This window comes from Diabrotica undecimpunctata, chromosome 1, assembly GCF_040954645.1.
Source record: "Diabrotica undecimpunctata isolate CICGRU chromosome 1, icDiaUnde3, whole genome shotgun sequence".
Taxonomy (NCBI): Eukaryota; Metazoa; Arthropoda; class Insecta; order Coleoptera; family Chrysomelidae; genus Diabrotica; species Diabrotica undecimpunctata.
The window spans coordinates 15,027,432-15,054,312 of record NC_092803.1 but is presented as its reverse complement, the minus strand read 5'-3'; the positions used below and the strand labels follow the sequence as shown (position 1 = coordinate 15,054,312).

The following is a 26,881-nucleotide window of genomic DNA, read 5'->3' as shown; positions in this document are numbered from 1 at the left end:
CAACTCTCAAATCGCAATATTTAAATTACAATAAATATTTTATATTGTGACCGCCAGCTATAAATTTATATACTTTTTAGGTACAGTTATCGTCACTATTTTAAAACAAATCTTCAACTTATGATTATGTACTTAAACTGGACACTTTCATATGTCATAACTTAAATGGTGCCTAAAAATTGGTATTGTGTAATAATTTTTGAACTTAGGTACAAAATAACTAAGTTAAATTATTAACTATCCAAAAACATTTATTTTAAGCAAATGTTCGTTATCCATACTGCCGTAATTTTTAAATTAACTGTACCTACAGATAAAATTAGCATTAAAAGCTGCAAACTAGGGATTTTGTTGATGTTACCGTTATAAATTGGCATTTTGATAGTGACAAATTAGTTCGGCTATCACTTGATAGATGGGAAAGAAAGTTCACGTGTCATTTAGTAGAAGGCAGCAGTGATCAAGGACACTAAACACAGATAGGATCGATTTTGTTCTATGCTCTAATGTAAGAAATGCGTCATAGTATATACCCCCCCTAGTAAGGTAAGTGCCGGAGAAAAAGTGGGGAGAGAGTTTCTAGCGCCAAATAAGTTCGGAATCGGGAACTAAAAATTTAGCGGCAAATTCAAAATGTAGGTTCTGAATTTAAGGCGGGAAATTCAAAAAGGATATACTGAATTTTAGGCGGGAAATTCAAAAAATAAATTTCTGAATTTTAGGCGGGAAATTCAAAATGTTCCGAATATTATATAGAAAACAAATAGTCATAAAATAATAAATAAAAACTTATTATATGCCAAAATATATTCTCTGTCCAAAAATGTAGTATACACTTATGCAATTTTGTATACCATAAATGTATAACATATCAGATAGAGACATATGTTTTGGCACAGGAAAAGTTTTTATTTATTATTTTGTGACTATATCTGTTTTCCATTACATTAAAACATCAACATAAAAAACAGATATTCTTAAAAATTTATTTATTTCTGTAATTTATAAAATTTGAGGAATCACAGAGATATAATAAATTATAAAGATCGTCATCACTGCCATTGTGGTGGTCTTCACCTGTATCCACGAAACTAGGCTCCATTCTGAACTTAACCATCTATTCACTGCAACCTGCAAAATGATATATGGAATTACACACAAGCAGCAACCGAAATAAGTAAGCCCTACCTGCGGAGACTTGCATACCCATATGGACATTCAGGCATACAATTCATTGAGGTGAGAAAGATTGGTCCTAGTAAATTAGGGACCACTCCTTCGAGCCCCAATGCTCCCCAGGCTTTCCTCACCCTCCCCCCCATACCACGCTGATGTGCTATGGGAGGCTAGTTTCATCTATATATTTACTGAATAGTGCAGAGCAGCATGAGGCTCTTTAGTCTTGCTATGCTATTTGTATGTTTGTGTATATATATATATATATATATATATATATATATATATATATATATATATATATATATATATATATATATATATGTGTGTGTGTGTGTGTATATGTTAGAGATTTATTATGTATCTAATGTATTTTACACACAAACATATATAAGTAAAAAATAAACTATGTTTATGAGTAAAATATGTGCCCATGTATAATTAAAGTAAAATATGTACCTATGTACTACAATGGCGAGTGAAATATCTCATTCATTTACAATTAAAATGTTTTGAAAACCTTTGTAAACAAAGAGTAAGTAACATTCTTTCCAGAACTTACATCAAAGGAGAATTTTTAAATACACAGTGTTCACAAATTATATGCAATTTCTTTGAATTTCATGAATTTGTAACTAAGTATAATTAAAGTAAAATATGTAACTATGTATAATAAAAGGAAAATATGTGATTATGTATAATTAAAGTAAAATATGTAACTATGTACTACAATGGGGAGCGAGACAAGGACATAGCATTTCTCCCAAACTGTTCACCCTTGTTCTATAAGACAAGGTAGATACAGATGAAAGCAATTGTGAAAGACCTAGATTCAGGAGCAGATGGAAAATGTTTGATGATGAAGATATATGTAAAACAATAAAAAGAATTTTAAAGATTCCATATGAGTCCAGTAAATAGAAAACACAATTTTATTTGTTTACAACAAAATGGAAATATGAAACTGTAAACAAGAATGAATAACATACAAATTGTACAGTTTTATACTGGAAATAATTTAATTACACTTATGACCTGTACTTACAAAATTGTTTTCTCCTACTTTCATATTTTCTGTGAGCTACTAATTTCATAGGATCTATCATAGTGTAGTCTGGTTTATTTTTAAGTAAGTTAATAAACTTCTGGTCTCTGCCATTTACAATTGCATTTACACTTTTACACCACATATACAGAGAAAGTCTAACAATAAATTTACATATATTTATACCTGTATTTGAATGGATTTTACAGTTGAATGGTGAAAAATTTAAACAATTCAATTTCAATGAAATCTGTATCCTCTTTCTTTACTCTAAATAACATATTATATTTACATTGCTCACAGGAAACCTTCAATAAACTCGGTTCGCTATTCCCAGTCCGAACTGTCTAGTGAATTTAGTAATTATTTTTTTGCGAAGTTAGTTACTTTTTGACAGACTAAAAGTGGCTGGAAATTACTATACAACCAAGCACACGTACTCACAGCCAATATTAATAGTAAACAAACTAAATAGTAAATAAAATAGAACTTTGCGAATTACCGACAATTGATATTTATTTATCTGCACCATATAATAAATGGTTATGTTAAATTATAACGACTAAAATATATTTTTTAAATATATACTACCCAAAATTTGATGGGTTTAGTATACACTTCCACTATTTAGAATAATTCTTCTTTTTTTTTAAAGAAAGATGTCTGCAATTGTAGTATACTTGAGCTATTAATACTGAGAAGTAGGAATTGTTGTGTTGTAGGTTTCCGTCAATGAATCTGTCAAAATATGCCCGAGCTAAGCGAATGGAGTTTACTTTCTTTGCTACATATCCTGCAACATAGGTTACAGTACACCTTCCCACCTGAGTTCTCATAACATTTGAAACTGAAAGAGGAAGTGAAACATTCACTTCAGGTGCCAAAGGTTTACAACCTGGTAATACCTCACCTGTTAAAAAAAACCTAATGCATCTAATGCTCCCTCACTAACATCATTTTCACAATTGCTTTCAGGTGAATGAAAAGATATAAAATTATTTATAAGCAAAGCTTTGAAAGTGGTTATAGCATCTGGCACACTTACTGAATGAAAAATGTAAAGACATATTTTTATAATATATTACCAAAGAATATAGAATATTTGATATTACCATGTACGTCAATAAACCTTATAGTTTGAGTTTCTTCTTCTTCAATATCTGCTGCATTCTGAGAGCCTGAAATTTAAATACAATATTTTAACAGAACATAACCAATAAATAAATCTGTTGGACTAATAAATAAACAAGTACTAGATATCTTGATCTTTATCATCATCAGAAATGAACCCAAATAATATGTTGCCCAGAAGGCCCATCAAAATTTATAATAATTAACTACAATTAATATTCATAATACTTATATTAAAAATCAAAGTCATATTTGCGGAATACAATTAAGTACAATTAGATTTATAAGTTTTGATGATTTTAAAATATATAAGTAAGATTCATATGATAGGATTAACATTAATTTAAACAATAACAGTTTAAACATACAAAATATTATTTAATTTAAGTTTGCTAACAAACATTTGCTATGAGGTACAGTGCTTACCTATTGCTGGTAAAAATCCACTTTATCTTCGTCTGTAAAATGTCTAGAGCAAACACGAAATTTATTGTAAACAGTAAGAGGTGTATAATTGTTTAATACTCCTCTCTTAATTACTTTCAACCATTCCAACGTGTCCATTTCATTTTTCGGATTTGGAAAACGAAATCTACTGCTTGTGTGGTCCTTACAACCAGGAACACAACATGGTTGGCTTTTTCTTTTCTTTTATTTTGTTCCATTTTAACGATCAACAATCAATAAGATGATTACAACAAAGACAAAACAAAACAAAATTCAACTTGCAATATTTCAATGGCGTACAATACAAATAATACAATACCAACAGACCAACACAACACCAACCTTCCTTCTTCAACTTCAATTCTTCCACGGCACATGCGTCTCATACCCCCACCTAGAGTGACTGTAGCGCCGCCGCCATTACGTACGACTGGAATCGTCCAAACAAACTTCCCCGCTGTCCTATCTCTCTTGCACTACTATTTCTTTTTATGTACTATGGAAATGCGTTGTGTTGAGTGTGACGTAGGCGTGGGGATTCGCGGTTGACAATTCTTATTGTTTAATAGAATAGTTGTTCCTGCTGCCAATTTTTTTGTTATACTAGCGATTTAACGGCCTTGTATAAACAAAATGGGCTGTAATAATTGATGTGCCATATATGGTTGTGACAATAATTTTAGGAGTGTGAAAACCTGTTGAAAATAAAAGAATATGCCTGTTATTTTTAACAATTTTCGAAAAAGAAAGGATTTAGTGTCGAAATAAAAGTATTCCAAAAAGCTAATTTTAAAATTCTTCAAGAAAAAATAAAAGAACCTGATAAATCTAACAGTAGTAGTTCTTTCTCTTCCCAAGAATCATCTTCTAATCAGTCTGCTACCTCATATTGTGTTGTCAGTGATTTGCAAGAAATTACAGAAGATGCCTTAGAATACATCGGTGGGTATTTAGCAAAAAAATTTAAAGATAGTTTACCTGATTTAGGTAATTTCACATACAAAGTTAGTGAACATAGTTATAGTTTACCATCATGGATGCAGCAACTCTCTTATGGAGGTCTTATCAAGCCTACAGATGAGTGGTTCATAAAACATTGGAAGTTGGAAAGTTGAGTTGTTGGAAACATTTCAAAAAGGATTTTAAAAAAAGAAAAAGTGTTGCCATATGCGCTTATTAAAAACCTTTGTAAACTTAGGATAATAATTAATTAAATATAAAAAATAAGCAGGTGGATGAGGGAATGGTTCAAAAAAAGAAATAAGTACGCTGATGAAAATTTTTATTAAATTATTTAGGAATTAGTGAACCAAATGAATTTCAAAACCTTCTACGACTAGATAGTAGGGCAATATTACTGGTTTGAAATCTAAAAAAAAGTAAAAACCTGATTTTTGATAATTATTTTTTTAAATCATGTATTTTGTTTCACTGTGTCCCATTCGTGGGGTAGTGTGAAACAAAGCAACGGGCACAGTGAAACATTAGGAATTTTCTAATAACAAAGTGAAATGAGTCTTAAAACTAAAAATCTTTAATATGAAATATCATTACAAATAAGGTACATAGGTATATCTACCTATATAATAACGTACATCTAAATTTGAGAATGATATTTCAAAAATTAAAAAACTCTGTGTTCTTTTGGTACCTTGTTTGTTTTCTGGATTAGGCAATATTAATTTAACATCATTAATATTAACGTATGCAATGTTTGAAGACATTGGGGGTAGGAAAAAGCTCTAGCCACTTTAGCACTTTTTCTTAAAAATGAAATTTACTTCGTTTTCGTCATTTTTTTCTTTAGTGACTCGGCCAATATAATAAAACTTTTTCTTATCTGTAAATTCAACCAATACAAATTCATTTACTTTTAGCAACTCTACTGGAGTAAAAGATAATTCTACAGCATTATCCTGTTCTACATCGTCAGGGCCAAATGATCCTCCACTTGAGGAAGTATCAGACCATTCTATAAGTGGATCTTCTTCATCGCTACACTCTTGGACAAATCATTTTTTTGTTGCTTCTTTTTTTTTAGGAATGTTGATTTTAGAATTTGTGGCAGCATCTTTACGTGCCGCGTCCTCAATTAGATTTTTTTCAGGAGTATCCGTTGCGATCATGCTTCTTCCCGATTTCCTTTTTTTCCCAATCGCTTTTCTAGGGCCGGCTTTTGGATACCCTTTGAATTCCGCAGGACTTCTAAAAGTTTTATTATCAATTATTTTCATTTCACTTGTATTTTTCAAAACATCTTGAGATTTATTTAGTGAAGGCGCTTCATTTGATTTTGATGATGGACCAGCGAGTGTTGGGGGATCGATTAGATTAAGTTCGTCTGAATGTTCAGGATTTGGTCTGTCAGTTACAAAACTGGCCATATAGTCGGCTTTAGTGAATAAATTGCGGTTATAAGGAAAATTCCAGTTTTCCTAAAGCCATTGATAATTGTTGTTGGAGTCATGGCTTTTTGATGTGCTTCATTTACACAACCAGCAATGTTATATATTGAGAACACCTTTCCTGGATTTTGTTTTTGCCAAGAATCTACGGCAGCAGCATAATATGTTTTGAATGGAGCATAACATGAAACATCAAGTGGTTGCAATTTTCCACTGCAATGGGGTGGAAGTGTGACTATTGTTATACCATTTTCTTTAGCTATATTTATGACTTCAATGCATATATGGCTGTGATGGTTATCCATTATTAGCAACGTTGGGTTTTCCTTTGAAGACAATGTATATTTAATAAAATGCTTAATGACCTGAGGGAAAATATCAGGAGTCATCCACCCACTTTTAGTTGCCAATCCTAAAGATCCTGGTGGGCCGTTTATTAACATATGATCTTTAAATTTTACACGGGGAAAAACGAGAGCCGGTGGTATTGTATTCCCAGATGCGCTTATATAACAACAGGTTGTCACCAATGTACCTTTTTCCCTAGCCGCTACAGTGGATACCCCTCTACTTCCCTTTCTGCAATTACTTTGACAGATTTATTTACTACTGTAGATGTGGCAGTTTCATCCAAATTCCATATTCTTGAACCATCTGCGAAATGGGTTGAACGTTGTAAGGCTACTTTAAGATTATCGTAGAAAGTATTAACGGTATGGCAATTAATTGATGTACAGCGAGAAATAGAACACTTTTCAGGTTGTATCTTCGACAAGGTTGTATTTCTTTTTAAAAAACCTCTCAACCAGTCCAAACCAGCAGCTGATTTAGCATGCCAGCTTTGAGGTACATTTATATTATTTATCATGGCCATTTCGTATGCCAACTCACGTGTATCACGTGTTGATTTTCCATAGCATATTTTGGAACAGATCAATAAATACTCTGATAAAAGTTTTTCTTGTTCGGCAGTAAATATCAAACGGGAATTATACTTAGGAGTAAAACGAATTTTCACATTTGATCCTTCATCGTTAGCAGCTTTTTTCTTTTTAACATACCTGCATAAGAAAAACATATTTAAGGTAATTATATCTATTTATAATATAAATTATTACTCACCTAAATAATGTAACAAAATTAATATTACATTCGTCTGCTGCTGTTCTTAAGCTAATTCCCTCTTCGAGAATAAGTTTAACAGCTCTCTCCATTTGTTCCTCGAAGAACTGTCCAATATTGGTTTTTCGTACACGGTTTCTCATTTTTTTTCTACAAAACAAAATAATTTGCTTCATATGAATGGTATTCGTGTTGCTATTAAATTATTTATGTATTTTTTAGTATCGAAAATTTTATTGGGGTACAGTGAAACATGTTTCAGTGTGCCCCATAAAATTTGTTTCACTCAGCCCCTAAACAAATCCAGTGTTAACGTGCGTTTCCATTCGACAACCATCAGACTTAATAACAAGAATAATATGGCGATTTATTCCTTATACCTATTCCTTTTATATACCCAAGAAAGGAATTTAAGTTTTAAAAAACAATAAAGTTGCAGATAATAAATTATTCGTTCAAATATTTACTTTACTCACCCAAAATCCAACAGCATCCACTGTAAATCACTAAACAACTGAACTAAACGAATTTCTTACATCAGCTGACATTATACACAGGTCAGTGTTGCCACACTAAGTTGTTTACAATTTCGATGATTAAATCCCGCGAAATTTGAAACGTTTCACTGTGCCCCTTGTTTCACTGTACCCCACCTTACCCTACATTCCTGGATCAACTATTGAGAATGGTTGTACCTGATATTCAAAAAATGGATACTATGAGAGATCTCATATACATCCGAGATATTATATCACCAAGTCGGCGTTCATCGATAACATTAGGTTATCTAGCTACTGGCAATACTTTGAAAATTTAAAATTCACAAGTGCTATATCACCACAATCCGTAGGAATAATTGTAATGGAAACTTGCCAAGCTATAATAAACTGCATGAAGGATTACATAAAGGTAAATAAGATTATTTTAAACACAAAACAGTATTTATTGTATATGTATAGTTTATTGTATAGTGTTATTGAAAAGTCGAAAAGTACCGAAACATATTAGAGGACTCTGATGTATTCATATTACGTAGTTCAGAGTGTTGTTCACTTAGTAGAGTTTGAGTACTGCCATAATAGGCGGGACTTGGTTGCACATTACTATACGGAGTAGTCGAATGACTCAAAGTATTAATTGGCACAAAATCCTTATGCAATGTCTCCATTTGACCTTCAAATAATATATCATTAATCACTTTTTCGCAAAAAGTTGCAGCAGCGTGATTTTTTGAAGTTCATACTTCCCAAGCAAAAGCAATTTTGTTATAATCAGTTTGGGGTTGTTGCTATTAATTCTTTGGACTCATCAAATTTTCTTGCTTTCTTTTTTGATGGTAAAAAAGCTGCTTGCTCCTTGCTGTAAAGAAAAAAAATCTCTATTAACTTTTTGTATAGTACTAATAATTTTTGTATAGTAGTAGCAATAATTTAATTTGATATTTCGGTTGCCAACAACAGAGAAGCTGAATGGAGAGCTACTGCCAATGGATTCAATGTTCAGTGGAATTCTCCAGATTGTCTCGGAGCTGTAGATGGAAAGCACGTGGCAATCAAAAAACCTCCACATACAGGCTTATACTATTACAATTATAAAAACTATTTTAGAATGGCAAAGAAGGCAGTTGTAAACAGTGGCCCAAGGGTGTTTTGGGGGTTAACGCCCCCCCCCCACTATTACGACACTGTTACTCACAAATTTTAAGGACTCAAAATGGACGTAGCATAAAAAATATTTTGGTGCCCAACCAAAACCCCTCTCACATTAAAATTTTAGGTGCGCCACTGGTTGTAAATAGCAATTATGAATTTATTATGGTAGTTTAATATGGTGCAGATTTATACACAGATGGAAAGCATAATATTTTTGCAAATTTTGAAAAACCTCAATTGTTTTAATAACGAAAACGAAAAGTATGCGTGATTACTGTATTTCTTAAAATATTGTTATTTTGTATAATATATTATTAAAATAAATGTCAAAATTGTATTTCAATCTTACTGCAGTTTTAATCTATATAAAAAATACAACTTTTTAAATATTAGCAGGAAGGCATTTTAGATTATCATTATTATATGAATTGGTTTTTAATTGTAAGATTTATGAACACGATGATAATTAAAGTCTGAAGATAATTTAGTTTCTAATTACAGAACAAACTGTCAAAAGATGCTACCTTTTGTCTTTGTTGGGGATGAAGCTTTTGTACTGACAGAAAATTTTATGAAATCTTACAGCCAAACAAGATCAACGGTGGAAAAAGAAATTTTCAATTAAGTATCGACTATTGTGTTATCTCCTGAGGACCTCCCCGGCTTTTTAACGTAAGAGATAGAAAACACAGTTACCTTGTGAAAATAAAAAGAGATGAAACTTGTAGAGGTGAGAAATAATCGGAAAAACCTATAATTTATATTACATTACATTACCACTATCGATAGTCTCACACCTTTAGACGTTAGATGCGAGCTAAATCACCTCGGTCATAATTATTATGAGTAACGTCGAATGTGTGTGACGTATTTCCATTTTTTAATTTCGCATAAAGTAAAAACTGATTGACCATAATAAAGCAAAAATATGAATAAAATAATTTAATTAATAGTGATTATTTAATCTAAAGTTTTAAATTATTAACCAAGAATAATTTCTACTATGATTTGGGGAGTTTCATACACTCTTGTCACGGAATAATTATAAATCCTTCGTGGATTAGTGGTAAGAATTCGACATTGCGATACAGACAGCGCAGACGATTAGAGTTCAAAACCCACATGTGGTTTTCTTTCTTTTTTTTTTTTTTAATAATTTGAAATTATGCAAAGATCGTTTTGCTTTGAATCACTAAACAAAACTAAAGTTAAAACAAAAAATCTTATTGACAGAACAGTATCGTCATACTTTCGAAAATAAAGTAAAAACTTTTAAAGAATGTTTAAATAAGTAAAAATTCTACAAAAATAAAAAAATATCCGTCAATAGCCACTTCAAAGTCAATAGCCACGTCAAATAGCCACTAATCAATCGATTAGGAAAAGTCGCACTGAGATATTCACTGACGATGCGAGAATTATGTGCAGGACAACCATCGTGTTGAAACCATATGGAATCGAAAGGTATTGTTAAATTACAAAGGGCTGGGACAATTTCATTTTGCAGAAGTTCCAAGTATTTCCGCCCAGTCAATATACCGTCTATAAAAAATGGACCAATGACATGATTCCCTATTATGCCTCCCCAAACATTTACTTTTCGAAGACGCTGGGTACGAGCGACATAAATCTGACAAGGATTTCCTCGAGATCAATACCTAGCATTGATTGAATTGTGACGGCCATGCAATGAAAACGTACATTCATCGGTGAACAAAACGTTCTCTAAAAAATGTTCATCTTGATGTCACATTGCAGTTTGACAAAATTCTAAACGTCCATATTGATCCCCAGGAAATTGTTCGTTGGATTTATGAAGTTTATAGGGACGGTATCGATGTCTTTACAAAATTTCACCTACTCTAAATCTTGCAATTCCACATTGTTCTCCGAGACGAGGTGTTGATTGGGTAGGATTTTGCGCAATACTTGCACAAATCAAAGTGTCCCTTAGTTCCAAATCTGGATTTACCTCCCTTCGTCTGCGAAGTCCTCTTGGATCGAACACTGATCCATAAATAAAAAAAAATTACGTATAATAGACTGAATTGTTGATCGTGCTGGAGCCGGCCTATTTGGAAACATATTTACAAATTGTTGTCTAATCATGTTGTCTGATAATCCATTCACATGCCAGACAACAATTTGCACTTTTTCCTCGACCGTTAAAATCCTTTTCACGAATTGTTTTTTCAATAAAAAGTTTCTGTTTACCGTAAAAAACACTTCTCGATGTGTTATTATTTGATAACTTGAAGGCTTGATGATTTGGTTAGCTATAAAGCAGGTAGCTGTTCGCGCGCATCCATTCCAATGTCGTCAATTGTTTTGAAAATCATTACCTGTACAGAGGAATTGATATTAACACTGAGAATTTAGTGATGGATTTGACATTAAACAGTCTTCAATGGATTATTTTCCATTCACAACTGAAGACTGTAAAACTGGAATTGAATTTGAAATATTTTGTATTTCTATTTTATAACATTGGAATAAGAATAAATTGTAAATAATGAGTTTTTCGAAAACTTGTTACCTAATATGTATCATATTTTCTATTATTTTTGATTGAGTAAAACAAAAATTTTACCCTTGGTGCGAATTGAACCCCAGTCTTCTTATCAATAGACAACGTCTCTAACTATTACGCCAACTAAACATACAATAACTGTGTTCGGACTGAACATACCTATTTAGTTTAGTCAAATATTTCAGTTGAGTTATTTTTATTATTAAATAAACTTAAAGATTTATAATTTAAAATCGCTACTAATTAATGTTTTTTACTATAATATATCTTAATATATTTAATCATTTATTCTAACATCAGAAATTATTAAAATAAAATATTTTCGAGGTCATCCGTATAATTATGACTGAAGTCAAATTGACACGTCTAATAACTAACCTTATCTCGTACTATCTCACAACTTAATCTGTCTTCTATCCTTTCCGCTATTTTGCCGGGTGGTAAGACACTCATCACTGTATAATCTCCCTTTATCCGAAAATTTGCTTAGGCCATACTTAGGAAAACACCTTACATATATTAAAGTCACTTTCAATGCTAGATTATCTCGGGCGAGAAGATATATTGAGTGTTGTTTTGGTATATTAGTCAACAAGTGACGTATCTTTCACCGACCTATTGACCTCGATATTGATGTAATTGTAACTCTTGTTAAAGCTGCTTGTGTGTTACATAATTTTATATGAACAAGAGATGGCATGCGATCAAATGACGAGAAATCAGATGAGAATTCAAATTTTGAAAGTCTATCACCAGATACCAGACACAGGAAATTTATTAGCGTTATCTGCGAGAGATAAATATGCTCAATATTTTGTAAGTAAACCCGATTAAATAATAATTATGTACGGTAGAATTTATTTTAAAACTTTTCTTATTAAAAATAAATAATTATTACTTACTTAGCTTTTTTTTCCGCAATTGAACTGCTTTCATCGGTAAATAAATATACTATTTTCCTCCAAACATTTTCTTCTTAGCACTCTATCACTATACACACTCTTCCTCATATCCCAAAGTGCTGATCGATTTTCTACTTCGGTAATAAGTTTATCTACATTAATCATTTCATCATCAAAATCATTTTCAAACAGTAGACAATTTATTATTAATATGGTAGATAGTGATGATGATGAGAGCTCGTCTGCAGGAGAAATATTTTAGACAAGGTACGCTATGATGATTATTTCAGTTAAAGTAACTCAGTTTCTCATTATAAATTGCTAACTTTGTTTGAAACAATATTTTCTTAAATGTAAAATACTTTTCCACAGTTTCGTCTATGTACGTCATCGTTAAACGCTAATAGGGATTTTCAACGCTTCTCATATGTTTCAGGCACTTGTCATATGTCGTATAATTTTAATATACCTACGTCATACGTTATTGGTATATAGTAGAGATAATTCATGTCGTGGACCTGACGTCATCATTTAGTGACGTCGATTTACGGACGAAACAATAATATCAGGCATTTCCAAAAACATGCAGTTCTATTCAGTGTGTTATCGTAGCGAGACAGAGACGAACTAGTTTTTTTGCGTTAGTGAAATAGCTTTAATATTTTAATTTTTTTTTTGTGAAGAATCGTTTTTAATATTTTATAGTGAGGTGCTATTTATATTCAGTGCGTTTCAAGTCGTTTTTAACATTTTACAGTGAGATCCTAAAAATGTAAGTTAAATTATGTTTATTTTAATATTTTTTTGAAAATAACTTATATGTTTTGTACACTTACGACAAATTAATGAATTAAAAAAAATTCACTTTTAAAAGTGTGTAAAATCTGATAACTTTATTAGTTATTTTAATAGTTTTTGAAAAAAATTAATATGTTTTGTAAACGCTTATGATAAATTAACGAATTAAAATGAAAAGTTCTCTTAAAGTGTGTAAAGCATTTAGTTCCTAGAGTGTATAAAGCCGAAGGGGCTCAGCTAGAAATTAAATGCTTTACACACTTTTAAAGTACTTTTCTTTTCAATTAATTTTTTTGTAAATGTTTTTCTTAAACATAACTAATATTTAACATTTTATCTATTATCTAAAACCTAGCGGTTTTACAGGGAAAGTAACAATGGAAAAGTGGTCCATGGACAAGGGAGACAAATTATTTTTAACGTTTATTTATTTATGAAACGGGAAAAAAATTTGGGATATTGCACAACTCCTTTGCCCCTAATAGAGCGAGTGGCTCAAGCAACTGGTACCTCAGAAAGTACAGTAAAGAGGATAATTAAGGAAGGTAAAAACAAACCAGCAACTTCACAATTTGTATCACCCAGAACAAGTATTTTCAAGCCCAACCCCAAGTCATCAGTCAATCCATTTGAGGAACACGTTATAAGAAATACCATTTACACGTTTGCTACTATCCACAAAAGAAGACCTACCATGAAAGCTGTTTACGAATCTGTTAGAAACGAAGGAATTGTAACTGGTAAACTATCTTGCTTCAGAAAAATTGTGAAGAAATTAGGATTTAGGCGGAGAACAGTGGAAGACAATAGGAAACTTTTAATCGAAAAAAAAATCGGTTGCCTGTAAAGTCGGTTTTGAGGGCGAAGATTTTACGTGACAACGTCTTTTTCTCGGTAGAATATTTATTGTTATGAATATTATTAAATTGCACAATAGGAACAAGGAATTGAATGAAAATAAGAATTGCACAAATTTTAACTAGAGAAATATATTTTGTTTACTAAAACATTGTACATGTAAACTTAAACTTAACTAATTTCTATTTGAGTGATTTTGTTGAGGATAGGACGATGATAGGAGAAATAGCATCGCACCAGCGGACCGATCATGTTTGAGTGGGAGAGAGACGCAAGGCATTCGCCGGTCCGGCGGGCCTCTCTCTCGTTCGGTGACTCATCGTAACAGACGTGAGCGGGCGTTTTTTCATGAGTGACTCCGAGCCACAACCTAATTTAAGACGTTGTCACGTCAAAACTGACATAAGAACCAAACGAACCGAATTTTTAAGAAAACTCAAAAAGTATAAATCTGAAAGTAAGATATTTTTATTTATATTATAACTAATTGTAAAGTAATTCTCAATATTTTTGTAGATAGAAATATTGTATATTGTGATGAAACTTCATAGTTCCCACACAGTACCAAAAGGTTGGGATGATGGACGAAACAAGTGCATAAAATCTCCGGTATCTAAAGGGCAACGACTGATCATCTTACATTGTGGTGGTAAAAATGGATTTGTCGAAAATGCTGCTCTCATTTTCAAATCCGGACAAAAATCTGGTGATTATCATGATAACATGAATCACCAGAATTATATGAAGTGGTTGAAAGACAAACTTCTTCCCAATTTACCTTCCAATTCAGTTTTGGTAATAGACAACGCCTCATATCATAATGTGACTCTTGAAAAATGTCCTACATCGGCTTCGAAAAAAGACATCATGAAAAAATGGTTGACAGAAAGAAACATATTTTTCGATGAAAGCGAAACAAAACCAGAGCTCTACAGTAAGGTACTCATTGCTAAACCTAAAAATCCAGTATATGCTGTAGTCCAATTATTAGCACAGCACGGCCACTCGGTTTTATGTTTACCACCATATCATCCGGAACTTAACCCAATTGAAAAGATATGGGCCATTTTAAAAAATGAAGTTGCAGCAAGAAACACGACTTTTAAATTAGCAGATGTTTTAGAACTAGCAAAAATCAGGCTAAATGAAATCACGCCAGAAATATGGGCAAATACTTGCAGGCATGTTGATAAAGTAGAAGAAGAGTATTTCAGCCGAGAATACATCCTGGATGAAGCGCATGAAATCATTATAAATTTAGATGACGATAGCGAATCATCTGAAACAGAACTGTCTGATAGTGACGACGACTACGGCTACAACAACGACCTATAAATACCAACTAGTCAAGGTGACAAGCTAGGTATTTCGTCCCTCCATGTATATTTTTTAGTTCTTTTAACATTTTATTAATTATTTTATTTCTTATTTAGTTTAAATTAACGTGTATGTGTGTGTCTTATCGTGCGTAACCTAATATACCGCCTTCATGTAGATGCCGCATTAATATTCTTAAATACTTGGAGACTATTCCGGTTGCACAGTCACATTGAGTATATAATATCAGTAACATCTAAAGAGTGTCATATAACCCCATAAAAGTAAATAGTCTTTCACCGTCCATCCAAGTGCAAGAATGAAATTCCACAGTTCAGTTCAGCGTGCTGGAGAAAGAAGAAGAAAGATAGAACATTCATTATTAAAGGTAGTGTACATTTAATTTAAATACACAGACAATTTAATTAATTGATAACTTTGTATTTAACTTATTTCGTCTTAAAACATAATACCAGCAGAAGTGGTTCTAATTTATTTAAACAATATTTGTTTTTAAACAAATTCTATAAATCAATTTCATCTGCCCGCACAAATTTATTTTCGCTCTTCTGGATCATTCTGAATAAAAAAGGTTTATTGTAATTTTTCTCTAAAGTTGATCGTTTTCAACTCATACAATTTAAAACTGAAAAAAAAACGAAAGTGACGAGTTTTAAGGATCAAAAACACACAATTATTTTTGAATTCACCAAATCTTGTTCTATCAGTTTCTTATACTTTAGTTTGGCGTATTTGGTTTAAAACATTGTTTTTAGTTGTTTGAGGCCCCTATCCCAACCTAAAAATGGATTTATACAAAACTGTTTAATAAATTAGGACCACTTTTTGTATGGGCAACCTCTTGAACATTATTCTGCGATCTTTTATTTAAGCGATTATGCAAAAAATCTCATGCGAATATTTTTCCCAATCAATTCGAGGTTTTCCTCTCGTATAAACATATTTTGCTGAATTTAAAACCAAAATCCTATTATTTTTCTATCATACATTAATGTGTTATTTATTTATTTGTCCTGTAGATTTTTTTCAGCTCTTAAAAGCTTTATTTACAAGCCAAATTAGTACAATGTAAATATTTTACATTTTTACACAGCAATTCTGAAGACGGGAAGTCGTAAATTTTTATTACATCTTTCAATGTGAGATTAAATAAAAATGCGATGACTAACTGTAACTGAATGTTTAAGATTAGAGAAACATAATACCTATGTCATGTTTATTGGAAACACTCGACATCATTCGCACGTGCAAACCCTACCCTGTCGACCAATTTCCTATGAAATTAAAATGGTGCATGTTTTTAGGATCCATTTATTTTTTCGGGCATGCGTATTTACGAGGTCCAGGAGATTTTGAAACATTTCTATATACCAATAACTATACATACCAAAGACGTATGACGTAGATATATTAAAATTGTATGACATATAACAAGTGCCTGAAACAAATGAGAAATGTTAAAAAGCTCTATAGAAGATGCCGTTGTATCACCTAGTATTTTTTCCAACAGGGTGGTAGAGTTATAATATATAATAAACGTTTTGTTTGTTTTTCCAAAATCAGATTTTCTGCTCTTTGTCTATAATATACACATTACACAATGTTATTTTATGATTTAATACTTGTATCAAAAAATTTATGTCGGTGAAACAACCAATATCGCGATACTTCCCTGGACATCGGTTACGCGAATTTCATAACATACAAATATTATCTGTTTGAATTTGCCGACGGACGAAATATCGATGGACACGACTTTATATATATCACATGCAAATGGTTTTTCTCCAGTGTGTACTGTCATGTTTTTTTTTATTTTCCCTTTATCGAAAAACACCTTAAGGTTTTTCTACAGTGTGCACTCTCAAATGTTCTTTCAAACTAGGTTTTTCAGTAAACTGCTCAAAACAAATTTCACGGTTTTGCTCCAGTGTGCACTCTCAGATGTTTTTTTAAATAACGACTTTCTGCAAACTGTTTGGTGCATATGTTGCATGCGAAAGGTTTTTCGCCAGTATGCACTATCATATGCCTTCTTAAATGGCTCCTTGTTAAAAACTCTTCGGTGCAAATTTCACATGCAAAAGGTTTTTCCCCAGTGTGTAATCTCATATGTTCTTTTAAACCGAATTTACGTGAAAATTTTTTGGAGCATATTTCACATGCAAATGGTTTTTCTCCAGAGTGCGCTCTTAAATGTCCTTTCAAACTGTTTCTTTCAGTAAACTGCTTAAAACATATTTCACATGCAAATGGTTTTTTTCCGGTGTGTAATCTCATATGTTTTTTTAAGTAATAAGTTTGTGTAAACTTTTTGTTGCATATGTCACATGTGAAAGGTTTTTCACCATCACCAGTATGCAATACCATATGACTTTGTAAAAGTGAACTTTGTGTAAATTCTTTGGTACATATTTTGCATGTGAAAAGTTTCTCACCAGTGTGTATTATCATATGTGCTTGTAACGCTTTTTTTGATATAAATTGTTTAGAGCAAATTTCACAGGTAAATGGTTTTTCCCCAGTGTGTATCCTCATATGGATGTTTAGATAAGGAACTGATGACAACTGTTTCATACAAATTTTACATCTATAAGAAGTTTCTTCCATGTGTGTTTTTATATGATGGTTTAAATAAGAACTTTGGGAGAACTGTTTGCTGCATATATGACATTTGAAATTTTTTTCACCAGTATGTACTGTCATATGTCTTTTTAAGTTTAGTTTTGATGAAAACTTTTTAGAGCATATTTCACACGAAAAAGGTTTTTCTCCAGTGTGTACCATCATATGAGTTTTTAAAGTGGAGCTAAATGGAAATTGTTTCATGCATATATCACAAGAAAAAATACTTTCTCCAGTGTGCATTCTCATATGTACTTTTAAATTATAGTTGGTGGTACACTTTTTAGTACACACTGAACATTCAAAAGGTTTTTCTCTAGTATGAACTCTCATATGTGCTTCTAAATGAGCACGTTGTACAAACTGTTTGGTGCATATTTTGCACATGTAAGGATTCTCATCAGTATGTATTATCATATGTCTTTTTAAATACTGCTTTGTTGAAAAGTGTTTGGTACAAATTTCACATGCAAAAGATTTTCGTATATTGTTCAGTTCTTCAGTAGCACTTAAATATTGATTGAAATTGCTGTTACTTCTAACATGATCTTTTAAGATGTTACATGCATCAGTTTGGATATCTTCACATGACACACCTAAAATCATAGGACATATTAAATCAGTATTATACAAAAAAGATATATTATCGTATCATATGATACATCAAATGAACCAGTGGCAGCTCGTGATCTTTTGACCATTTTTTATTTAAATTTCACCTTACAGGGACCCTCTCTTACCCCATGCTTGCATTGATAACTGATGTAAAATAGCTTTTGTAATAACTTTTTATTATTATCAGAATTATTGATATTAAAAGAATTTTATAAAAACAGTGTTAAATCTAAAATTGCCGTAAGAACAAAATTCAAAATTTTTAAAAAATGCAAGCATGTCCCCGCTCTTTTTTTTTATTTCTTTCAAAAATAAAAAATCGACAAATATAACAACTTTTTAAAAGGAGAGTCTTTTCATTACTGCACTTGTACTTTGTCGAAATATTAATTGCACAACACAACAATTAACAAGGAATCATTTAAAATATTATACAATTAATTTCATTTTCTCCTCCTTCCGCATTTTCTGTGTCACTATCGACATTCAATACAATTCAGTTTGAGAAAGAGAATATAAAAAGGTAAAATCACAGAATGAATGAGATGGAGCCGCCAAAACATATTTATAACCAAAGAATAGATGGAGTGAGAAGGAGAGGTAGACCCAGAGCATGATTTAAGGATCGGGTGGAGGAAGACTTGAGAATGTTCGGAGTACGAAACTGGAAAGCCAAGGCGAAGAATAGGAGAGAATGGAGACTTATCCTTGAGCAGGCCAAGACCCACCATGGATTGTGGAGCCAATGATAAGACTCTGATGAAATTTCACCTTATTTTGTACATAAATGTCGTTTTGTTCTGTCTCCTGTATTACTAAAAATTTTTCGTTTTTCATTATGTACTGGCACTTTCCCAGAAGAGTGAAAAAAAAGTTATATTTCTGCTATTTTTAAGAATGGTAGTAAGACATGTATAGAAAATTACAGACCCATTTCCAAAATTTCTATTTTTGCAAAGATTTTTGAGTCAATTATTGCTTCAAAAATATTTTTTCCAATTAAAAGTTTAATTATTCCTGAACAACACGGCTTTATGCCTGGTAGGTCTGCAACCACAAATCTAGTGATCCTAGAAGAATTCATTTTGGATTCCTTTGGGAAGGGGGTTCAGGTCGATGTGATCTATACCAACTTCTCAAAGGCATTCGATCAGGTTAACATCAAGATTCTTATAAAAAAACTAAAAGCACTAGGAATTCATGGATCCCTGCTTGAGTGATTGGAGAGCTACCTGACCCACAGACTTCAGGTTGTTAAAGTCAAGAACTGTCTTTTTGGAGAGATTTTGGTTAGGTCTGGCGTCTCACAGGGTGGTCATTTATCAACTATTCTTTTTATTTGTTTCATAAATGACATTTTGAGAAACCTTTGAAAATTGTGTTATTTTGTTGGATGCTGATGATTTGAAAATTTTTAGAATTATTAAGGATGTTAGGGACTGTGTAAAAATGCAAAAAGATGTAAACAATTTCTCACAATGGTGTACAAAGAATGACCTTTCACTTAATATCGATAAATGTAAAATAATGCGCTTTTTTAGAAACTCACAACATATCTGCTTTAATTACTCTATAAATAATATATTTCTGAAACCAACAAACACTTTCAAAGATTTAGGTGTATTGTTTGATCCCACTTTATGTTTCAAAAATCACTATAATTTTATTTGTAATAAAGCTTTTAAATTACTTGGATTTTTGAAAAGAACCTTCAATAACCTAGATTGTTTTAAAAGTGTGTATTTGGCCTCCTTTATATAAATGTCATATTGAAAGCTTTGAGAAATTTCAGAAAAAATTTCTGAACTTTGTAGGCTATAAATTAGGGATTTCTTCAGAAGATATAGTGTATTGTGACATTTTAAAATTACTTAATATACCAACATTAGAAAATCGTTGTTTAATGCTAGATTTGGTTTTTCTTTTCAGGATTGTAAACAGAATGATAGATTCGCCTCAAATTTTGCAGAGAATAGGTCTTAGGGTTCCTCAAAGGTGCACAAGATCAAAGGAAGTTTTTCAATTAGAATTCCAACAAACAAACTATTGTCTAAATAGACCTATAAGACAAATGTGTCAATCTGGAAAGGGCTTAGATGTAGACTTTTTTTCTAGCTCTCAGAATAGTTTTCGAAAAAAGCTGAAAAAATCTTTTTAAAATACAATGTAGGCTGTCACTGTAAACTGTCATTTAGGTATTTATTCTATTTAAACAAACATTAGTAAATTTATTAATGTTTGTATTTTGAGAACGATTTCCGAAGTGGAAATTGAAACGTCAATAAAAGTATTTTAACCTTTAATTGTGGCTTATTCTTATTTAAATAGTAATTAATTTAATTTGCATATTGATGGTGTCTAATATTTCAGATAAATCTGTTTATAACATTGATTTAAATTGGGTAAGTCTAAAATAGTTTTTCTTTTTTTCAAAGGAGCTTCAACATTTATATTAATTAACTCAAAAATGTTATCAAACAATTGATCGTGATTTCTAAAATTCATTAAAATTTCAGTTAAATTATTTAATCATTGTTTTGAGTAATTAATGTCTGTCCATTTATTTTGAATAATTAAAAAAACCACATCTGTTGGCTCAAAACTTAATTTAAATGCTTCCAGCAAAAGAAAATTTATGATTTTTTAAAAGACATTTGAAACCTTTTGCAGCCCTAATACTTTGATCGTCATTTTTTTAAATCATGACAATTTAAAATAAAATTAAAGACATCAATTAATTTAGCTATGTAGTTGAAATGATAAAGCAAAACCTAGGATATAAGGTTTTAATCAACATAAATTGTACATATAATGTTAACAAAAACAATAGAAATTAATATGGCAGTGACAGTGACTTCTTTCAAACACTGACAGCATAAAGTTGCCTACAATATTAGAAGTCTACAGCCAAAGCAATACTAAGGAGGTTAATATCACATCATTCTCCCACACTATAATCTTCCAAATACCGTGGTAACTGACGAATTCTTTCAGATCTTCTAGGTATTGCTGAAGGAGGCGATAAGCTCTGTTCAGAACTCATTGGGGGTTCTTCAAGAAGTAATGAATCCGGTGGAGGGGGAGATGTAGATGTATCTGCCAGGGGCTGCATGTTTTGCGTGGTTGTATTGGATGAGGAATCATTAAGACTCGAATGTAACTCATGTGGGTCTTCTACGAACACTAATTCTTGACCTGGTATATCTAGTATTTCCCCTTCACTTCGCCCACACGGAGCCAGATGACGATTAGACACTGTGGTCTCCCGTCCGTCTTTCAGTTTAACAAAAGAGTATTCAGGATTTGCCTCTATTACCTCCACTTCCTCTACGATAGGCTGGTACTTGTTCTTCCGATCGAACCTTTTCATCAAGACATGCCCAGATTCTGCTAGCCATGACGGTATTGTATTCCCATTTGGAGATCGACGTGTGTGCACGAACATCCTTTCATGCGGCGTACAGTTAGTTGCGGTACACAACAGTGAACGAATGGAATGCAGCACGACAGGTAGGTATTGTTCCCAATTCTCAATAGGTGCTTCATGTGATTCACAGGCCAGTTGAATAGCTTTCCAGACAGTAGAATTCAACTTCTCCACTTGACCATTTCCTTGAGGATTATAAGCAGTAGTTCTACTTGTTGCGATTCCTCTGGAGTTGAGAAACTCTTTGACTTCAGCTGACAGAAATTGAGCCCCCCTATCCGAATGAATGTATGCAGGCATTCCAAACATCATGAATAAGTTATTTAAATTCTTGATTACTGTTTTGGCACTAATGTCACTGCATGGGAAAGCAAATGGAAATCTGGAATACTCATAATACTCATCTATTACCGTAAGAATATAATGATTATTGGTATTCGAAGGCACTGGTCCTTTAAAGTCAATACTAAGGCGTTCGAAGGGAGATGTGGCTTTTATAAGCTTTGGAAAAAGCCCCTCATTCTTAAAGTATCTCGGCTTAATTTTAGCACATACCCCGTCACGAGTCATAGTCTTGACTTCATTGAGAGAGAAAGGCAAATTCTTTGATTTTATCCAATGAAACATACGTGTTACCCCTGGATGACAAAGTGCAGTGTGAAGTGACTTGAGTTTTGATGCACCTGCCGCCGTGGTAGTAGCACAAGAGCAGATGCGCGATAAAGCATCCGCTGCTTGGTTGTCTTTTCCTGGTCGATACACAATGTCATATTTATAAGGTGCCAATTCAAGTCGCCATCTTCGTATTTTCTCATTTTTAATCTTGCTGAAATGCTTCGTGTTGAACATAAATGTTACAGACTTTTGATCAGTAATGATTGTGAAAGGCTTTCCTATAAGAAAATGGCGCCACTTCTTTAGAGATTCAACAATAGCATATGCTTCTTTCTCCACAGCAGAATGGTTCAGCTCACTAGAGTTAAGTGATCTTGAAAAGAAAGCAACGGGTCTGGAATCCTGACTCAAGGTAGCAGCAATTGAGTGTTCTGAAGCATCAGTTTCAACAACAAATGGCATATTTTCGTTGATAGCGTGAACAGATGACTTTGCAACTATAGATTTCAGGTTTTCAAAACAAGATAAAGCATCTTCGTTCAATGGAAAATTGTTGACATGAGCTAATGTGTGGACCCTTTCGGAAAATTTGGGAATCCATTTTGAATAATGGGCAAACATACCTAATACCCTTCTGAGAGATGCAGTGTCATTCGGTGGAGGCATTTTTAATAAGGGTTGTAGTCTGCTAGCATCGGGCTTTATGACATGGTTTGGTCCTATAGTATAACCAAGTAAGTTTATTACTGTTTGATTGAATTTGCTCTTGGTTTTGTTTAGTGTCAAGCCATATTTGTCTGTGGCCTTCAGAAAGTTCTCAAGATTTTTGTCATGTTCTACCTTTGTCTTACCACAAACAGTTATATCATCAAGATAGGCATATGTCCCTTCAAGGTTTTCTGTGCGTATGATCCAGTCGATTGCTCTTTGGAAACTGGCTACACCATTCGTAACACCAAACGGAATGCGACAAAATTGGTACAGTTTCCCAGCGGCTTCAAAAGCTGTGTACATCTTTTCATGTGGAAGTATTGGAACCTGATGGTATGCACTTTGGAAATCTATTGCACTAAAGACAGTGAATTGTGATACATTGGAAACCATTTCCTCGATATTTGGCAGTGGATAGGCATCAAGTTGAGTGAATCGATTAATTGTTTGAGAATAATCAATGACAAGCTGCTTCTTGTGAGTTTCGTTTTTGGTGATAAGCACTTGCGCTCTCCAAGGGGGCTGACTTTCTTCAATAATGCCATCATTTAAAAGCTTCTTTACCTCATTTGTAATAAAAATCTGATCTTCAGCACTATGCCTGCGCGATTTTACTGCGATAGGTTTACAATTTGAAGTCAGGTTACAAAATAAAGGAACTGCAGGTACTGAGGTTTCTACTACACTACATACCTTGAATACTTCTTTAGGTTCTCCAAATTCAAACTCTAGACTTGAGTGGTTAGATAGAACATCATGACCAATTATAATATCAGCACAGAGATTTTTAACTATAAGTAAATTAATGTTGTCATAGGAGTGGTAACCAATTTTAATATTTTGAGTAGTCACACCTTTAACTTCAGAGGTGTGTGATAATGAGCTACCAGTATCTATAAGGGCATCAGCACGAAGACCTTTTATAGATGCAGGCACTATAGCTTTTTTTAATGAAGCAGGATTAGCAGCAATAATGCAGGCTGTGCAGTTTTCATAGCCTTCAAATACGTTGGCAGATGCACTAGTGCTCTTGGAGCGGCAAACGTTTGCAAAGTGTCCCTTTTTATTACAGGATTTGCAAATGGATTCTCGAGCAGGACAAATCTTCCTTGAATGTATTGGCCCACCACAGAAAAAACATTTGTGTCCTGACCTAGAAGAGTTAGTAGAGTTGGTAGCAGCTGTCACAGTGACACATTCAGAATTTGTTTGAGAGCTCTGTGACTCAAATTGATAGTTACCAGGTAGCGCACTAAGTGTCGAATGTTGATTTGAATAAACCTGAGAGTTGAGTTCTGCCATTTCCATTGAAATAGCTATATTGTAAGTTTCTTCTAAAGTTAGTGTTAAACTCTCTAACAGTCTCGATCGTATCTTTGTGGATGTCATTCCAGCGATAAAAGCTCCACGGATTGTATCATTTTTATTAGTATCAGCATCTACAGCAGTAAAATTGCAGTCTTTTGCTAACTGTTTTAAAGATTGCATGTAAGAATCGATAGACTCATCTGTCTGTTGTCGTCTAGTGGTTAGTATGTGACAAGCATGAATAGTATTGTTTGGTTTGATGTATATTTTGTCAAGAGTTTGAATGGATTCGTTGTAAGTGTTACAATCACTTATATATGTATATACTTGTGGCGAAATATGATTTATTAACAGTTGTAGCTTAGTATCATTAATATCTAGGGGTGGTACAGCAGCACTATCAGCAGAAACAGCGGGAGTGACAATATGGGCAGCTAAAAAGTTCATAAAAGTTCTTTTCCAATGGTCCCATTCCTTTGCTGTTGATTTCACAGATGGATCCCCGTCGAACCTCTAGGGTCTTAGATACTTCTCGATTTATGTTGATTAAATTGAAATGATAAAGCAAAACCTAGGATATAAGGTTTTAATCAACATAAATTGTACATATAATGTTAACAAAAACAATAGAAATTAATATGGCAGTGACAGTGACTTCTTTCAAACACTGACAGCATAAAGTTGCCTACAATATTAGAAGTCTACAGCCAAAGCAATACTAAGGAGGTTAATATCACATCAGTAGTGTGCACTGAAAATACTGCTCTAGATGTAGAATTCCACGTAGCAGCAAAAGTATGTATTCAGCTACTGCAAATTTCTTTCAAAATATGTCTTTTTTTAGTAAATTTGGAAAAAAAACTGTTAATCCAGACAAATTTGAGAAAAATATATGAAAAGCTTTTATGTTGTTACGCACTTTGCTTAGTACTAAACTCAATGAATGGGCATGATAATGTGAAAGCGGTGCATGAGGTGCTATGGATTTTATTTTAGTTTGTAAACCATTTAAATGAACAGCAGTAAATGACGGCAGTGCCATCATAGGTTTGTGCAATCAGCTTTTGCCTAAAATTATATTTGTCGCATATATCGATTAAAAAATTAAATAAATCGACTGCGGTTCACCCAAATAAAACATCATAAATAGCCATAAAACGATCTATCACTCTACAGTCTTATCTGAAAACAATTGAAAGTTGAGAATTACAAGAAATATCTGCGGTTTCATTAATTTCCCATGCAAAAAAAACTTTATGTAACAGACACACTTTCTATAAGCTTGTTTTGGATTGTTTTTGAATTCCCTGAAAAATTAGTACCATTCAAAAATTTTTAGAATTTTGAGTCATATTTACCCCACAATGATAAAATTTCCTTGTAACTGCCGCGATTAATGGAATGCCCGAATCAACACTTTCATCGCGTCCGCGAATTCTTGTGAAGCCACAGTATAAAAAAATATTTAACCCAAAATTTATTATTAGTTGAAAAGATTAGATCACTTAATTAACATACCTTTATCATTAATTTGTTCTTCTTTAACTGGCACAAATGTGTCTTCATTTGCCTCTTTTTCTGTCTCTGTATGGTATTCCTTTAAGTCTATATAATTAAATTTATCATTTGTACTTTCTGTGGGTTCCTCCTTAATTTCAATTTTAAATGTACTCAGAAGATTTTCTGGATACATTTCCACTTCATTTTTTTCTGTTTCTGGTGTACACGTCTTAATAACTTCTTGTTTTACTTCCATTTGATTAAACTTGATTGTATGTATTTCAAAAATGTTTACAGTGAAAACGAAAATACATTCAAATACAATTATTTTACATGTAATAAAACAAATGACAAGCGACAACTGACAACGACAAGCATGAATCCTACTGTAGATTTACTTATAAAAACATGACAACACTGCTAAACACAAATTATTTGTTCCATGTTTGAAATTTGCGGCTAAACGGTAACCTCAACCGTGTAATCACAGAATACACCAACCCAGTTGGGGCATAGATAAATAATATATTATAATATTAGAAATAGATAGGCAACTCAATGTGTAAATTTCATTCATTAGGACCCCTTGCGGCTGGAGTCATTACTAATCTTTTGGCGGGAAATTCAAATGGGGACCCCTCATCGAGCAAAAAGACAAAAGAGGGAATGTAAAGGT

At 32.6% G+C, this 26,881-nt stretch overlaps 1 protein-coding gene and 1 long non-coding RNA gene across 2 annotated transcripts; both read right to left on the bottom strand.

Moving 5' to 3' along the window:
- Positions 1–972: 972 nt before the first annotated feature.
- LOC140445126 (uncharacterized) lies at positions 973–4,264 on the bottom strand. The gene is made up of 2 exons (XR_011951370.1): positions 3,779–4,264; positions 973–3,399 (listed from the first exon to the last, which is right to left on the bottom strand). It is a non-coding gene; the product is annotated as an uncharacterized lncRNA (long non-coding RNA).
- Positions 4,265–7,561: 3,297 nt separating this feature from the next.
- Positions 7,562–26,544, bottom strand: LOC140445152 (uncharacterized). The gene is made up of 3 exons (XM_072537013.1): positions 26,224–26,544; positions 16,610–18,625; positions 7,562–8,685 (listed from the first exon to the last, which is right to left on the bottom strand). Exons 1-2 carry the CDS (start codon positions 26,459–26,461, stop codon positions 17,319–17,321), a joined length of 1,545 nt encoding a protein of 514 aa, XP_072393114.1. The 5' UTR covers positions 26,462–26,544; the 3' UTR covers positions 7,562–8,685; positions 16,610–17,318.
- Between the last annotated feature and the right edge of the window lie 337 nt (positions 26,545–26,881).

Coding starts and splice junctions, on each gene's coding strand:
- LOC140445152 (XM_072537013.1), bottom strand. CDS start 26,461: ATGGAAGTAAAACAAGAAGTTATTAAGACGTGTACACCAGAAACAGAA. Junction 18,626..26,223: donor AGAACAAATTAATGATAAAG/GTATGTTAATTA, acceptor CTATGATTTTAG/GTGTGTCATGTGAAGATATC.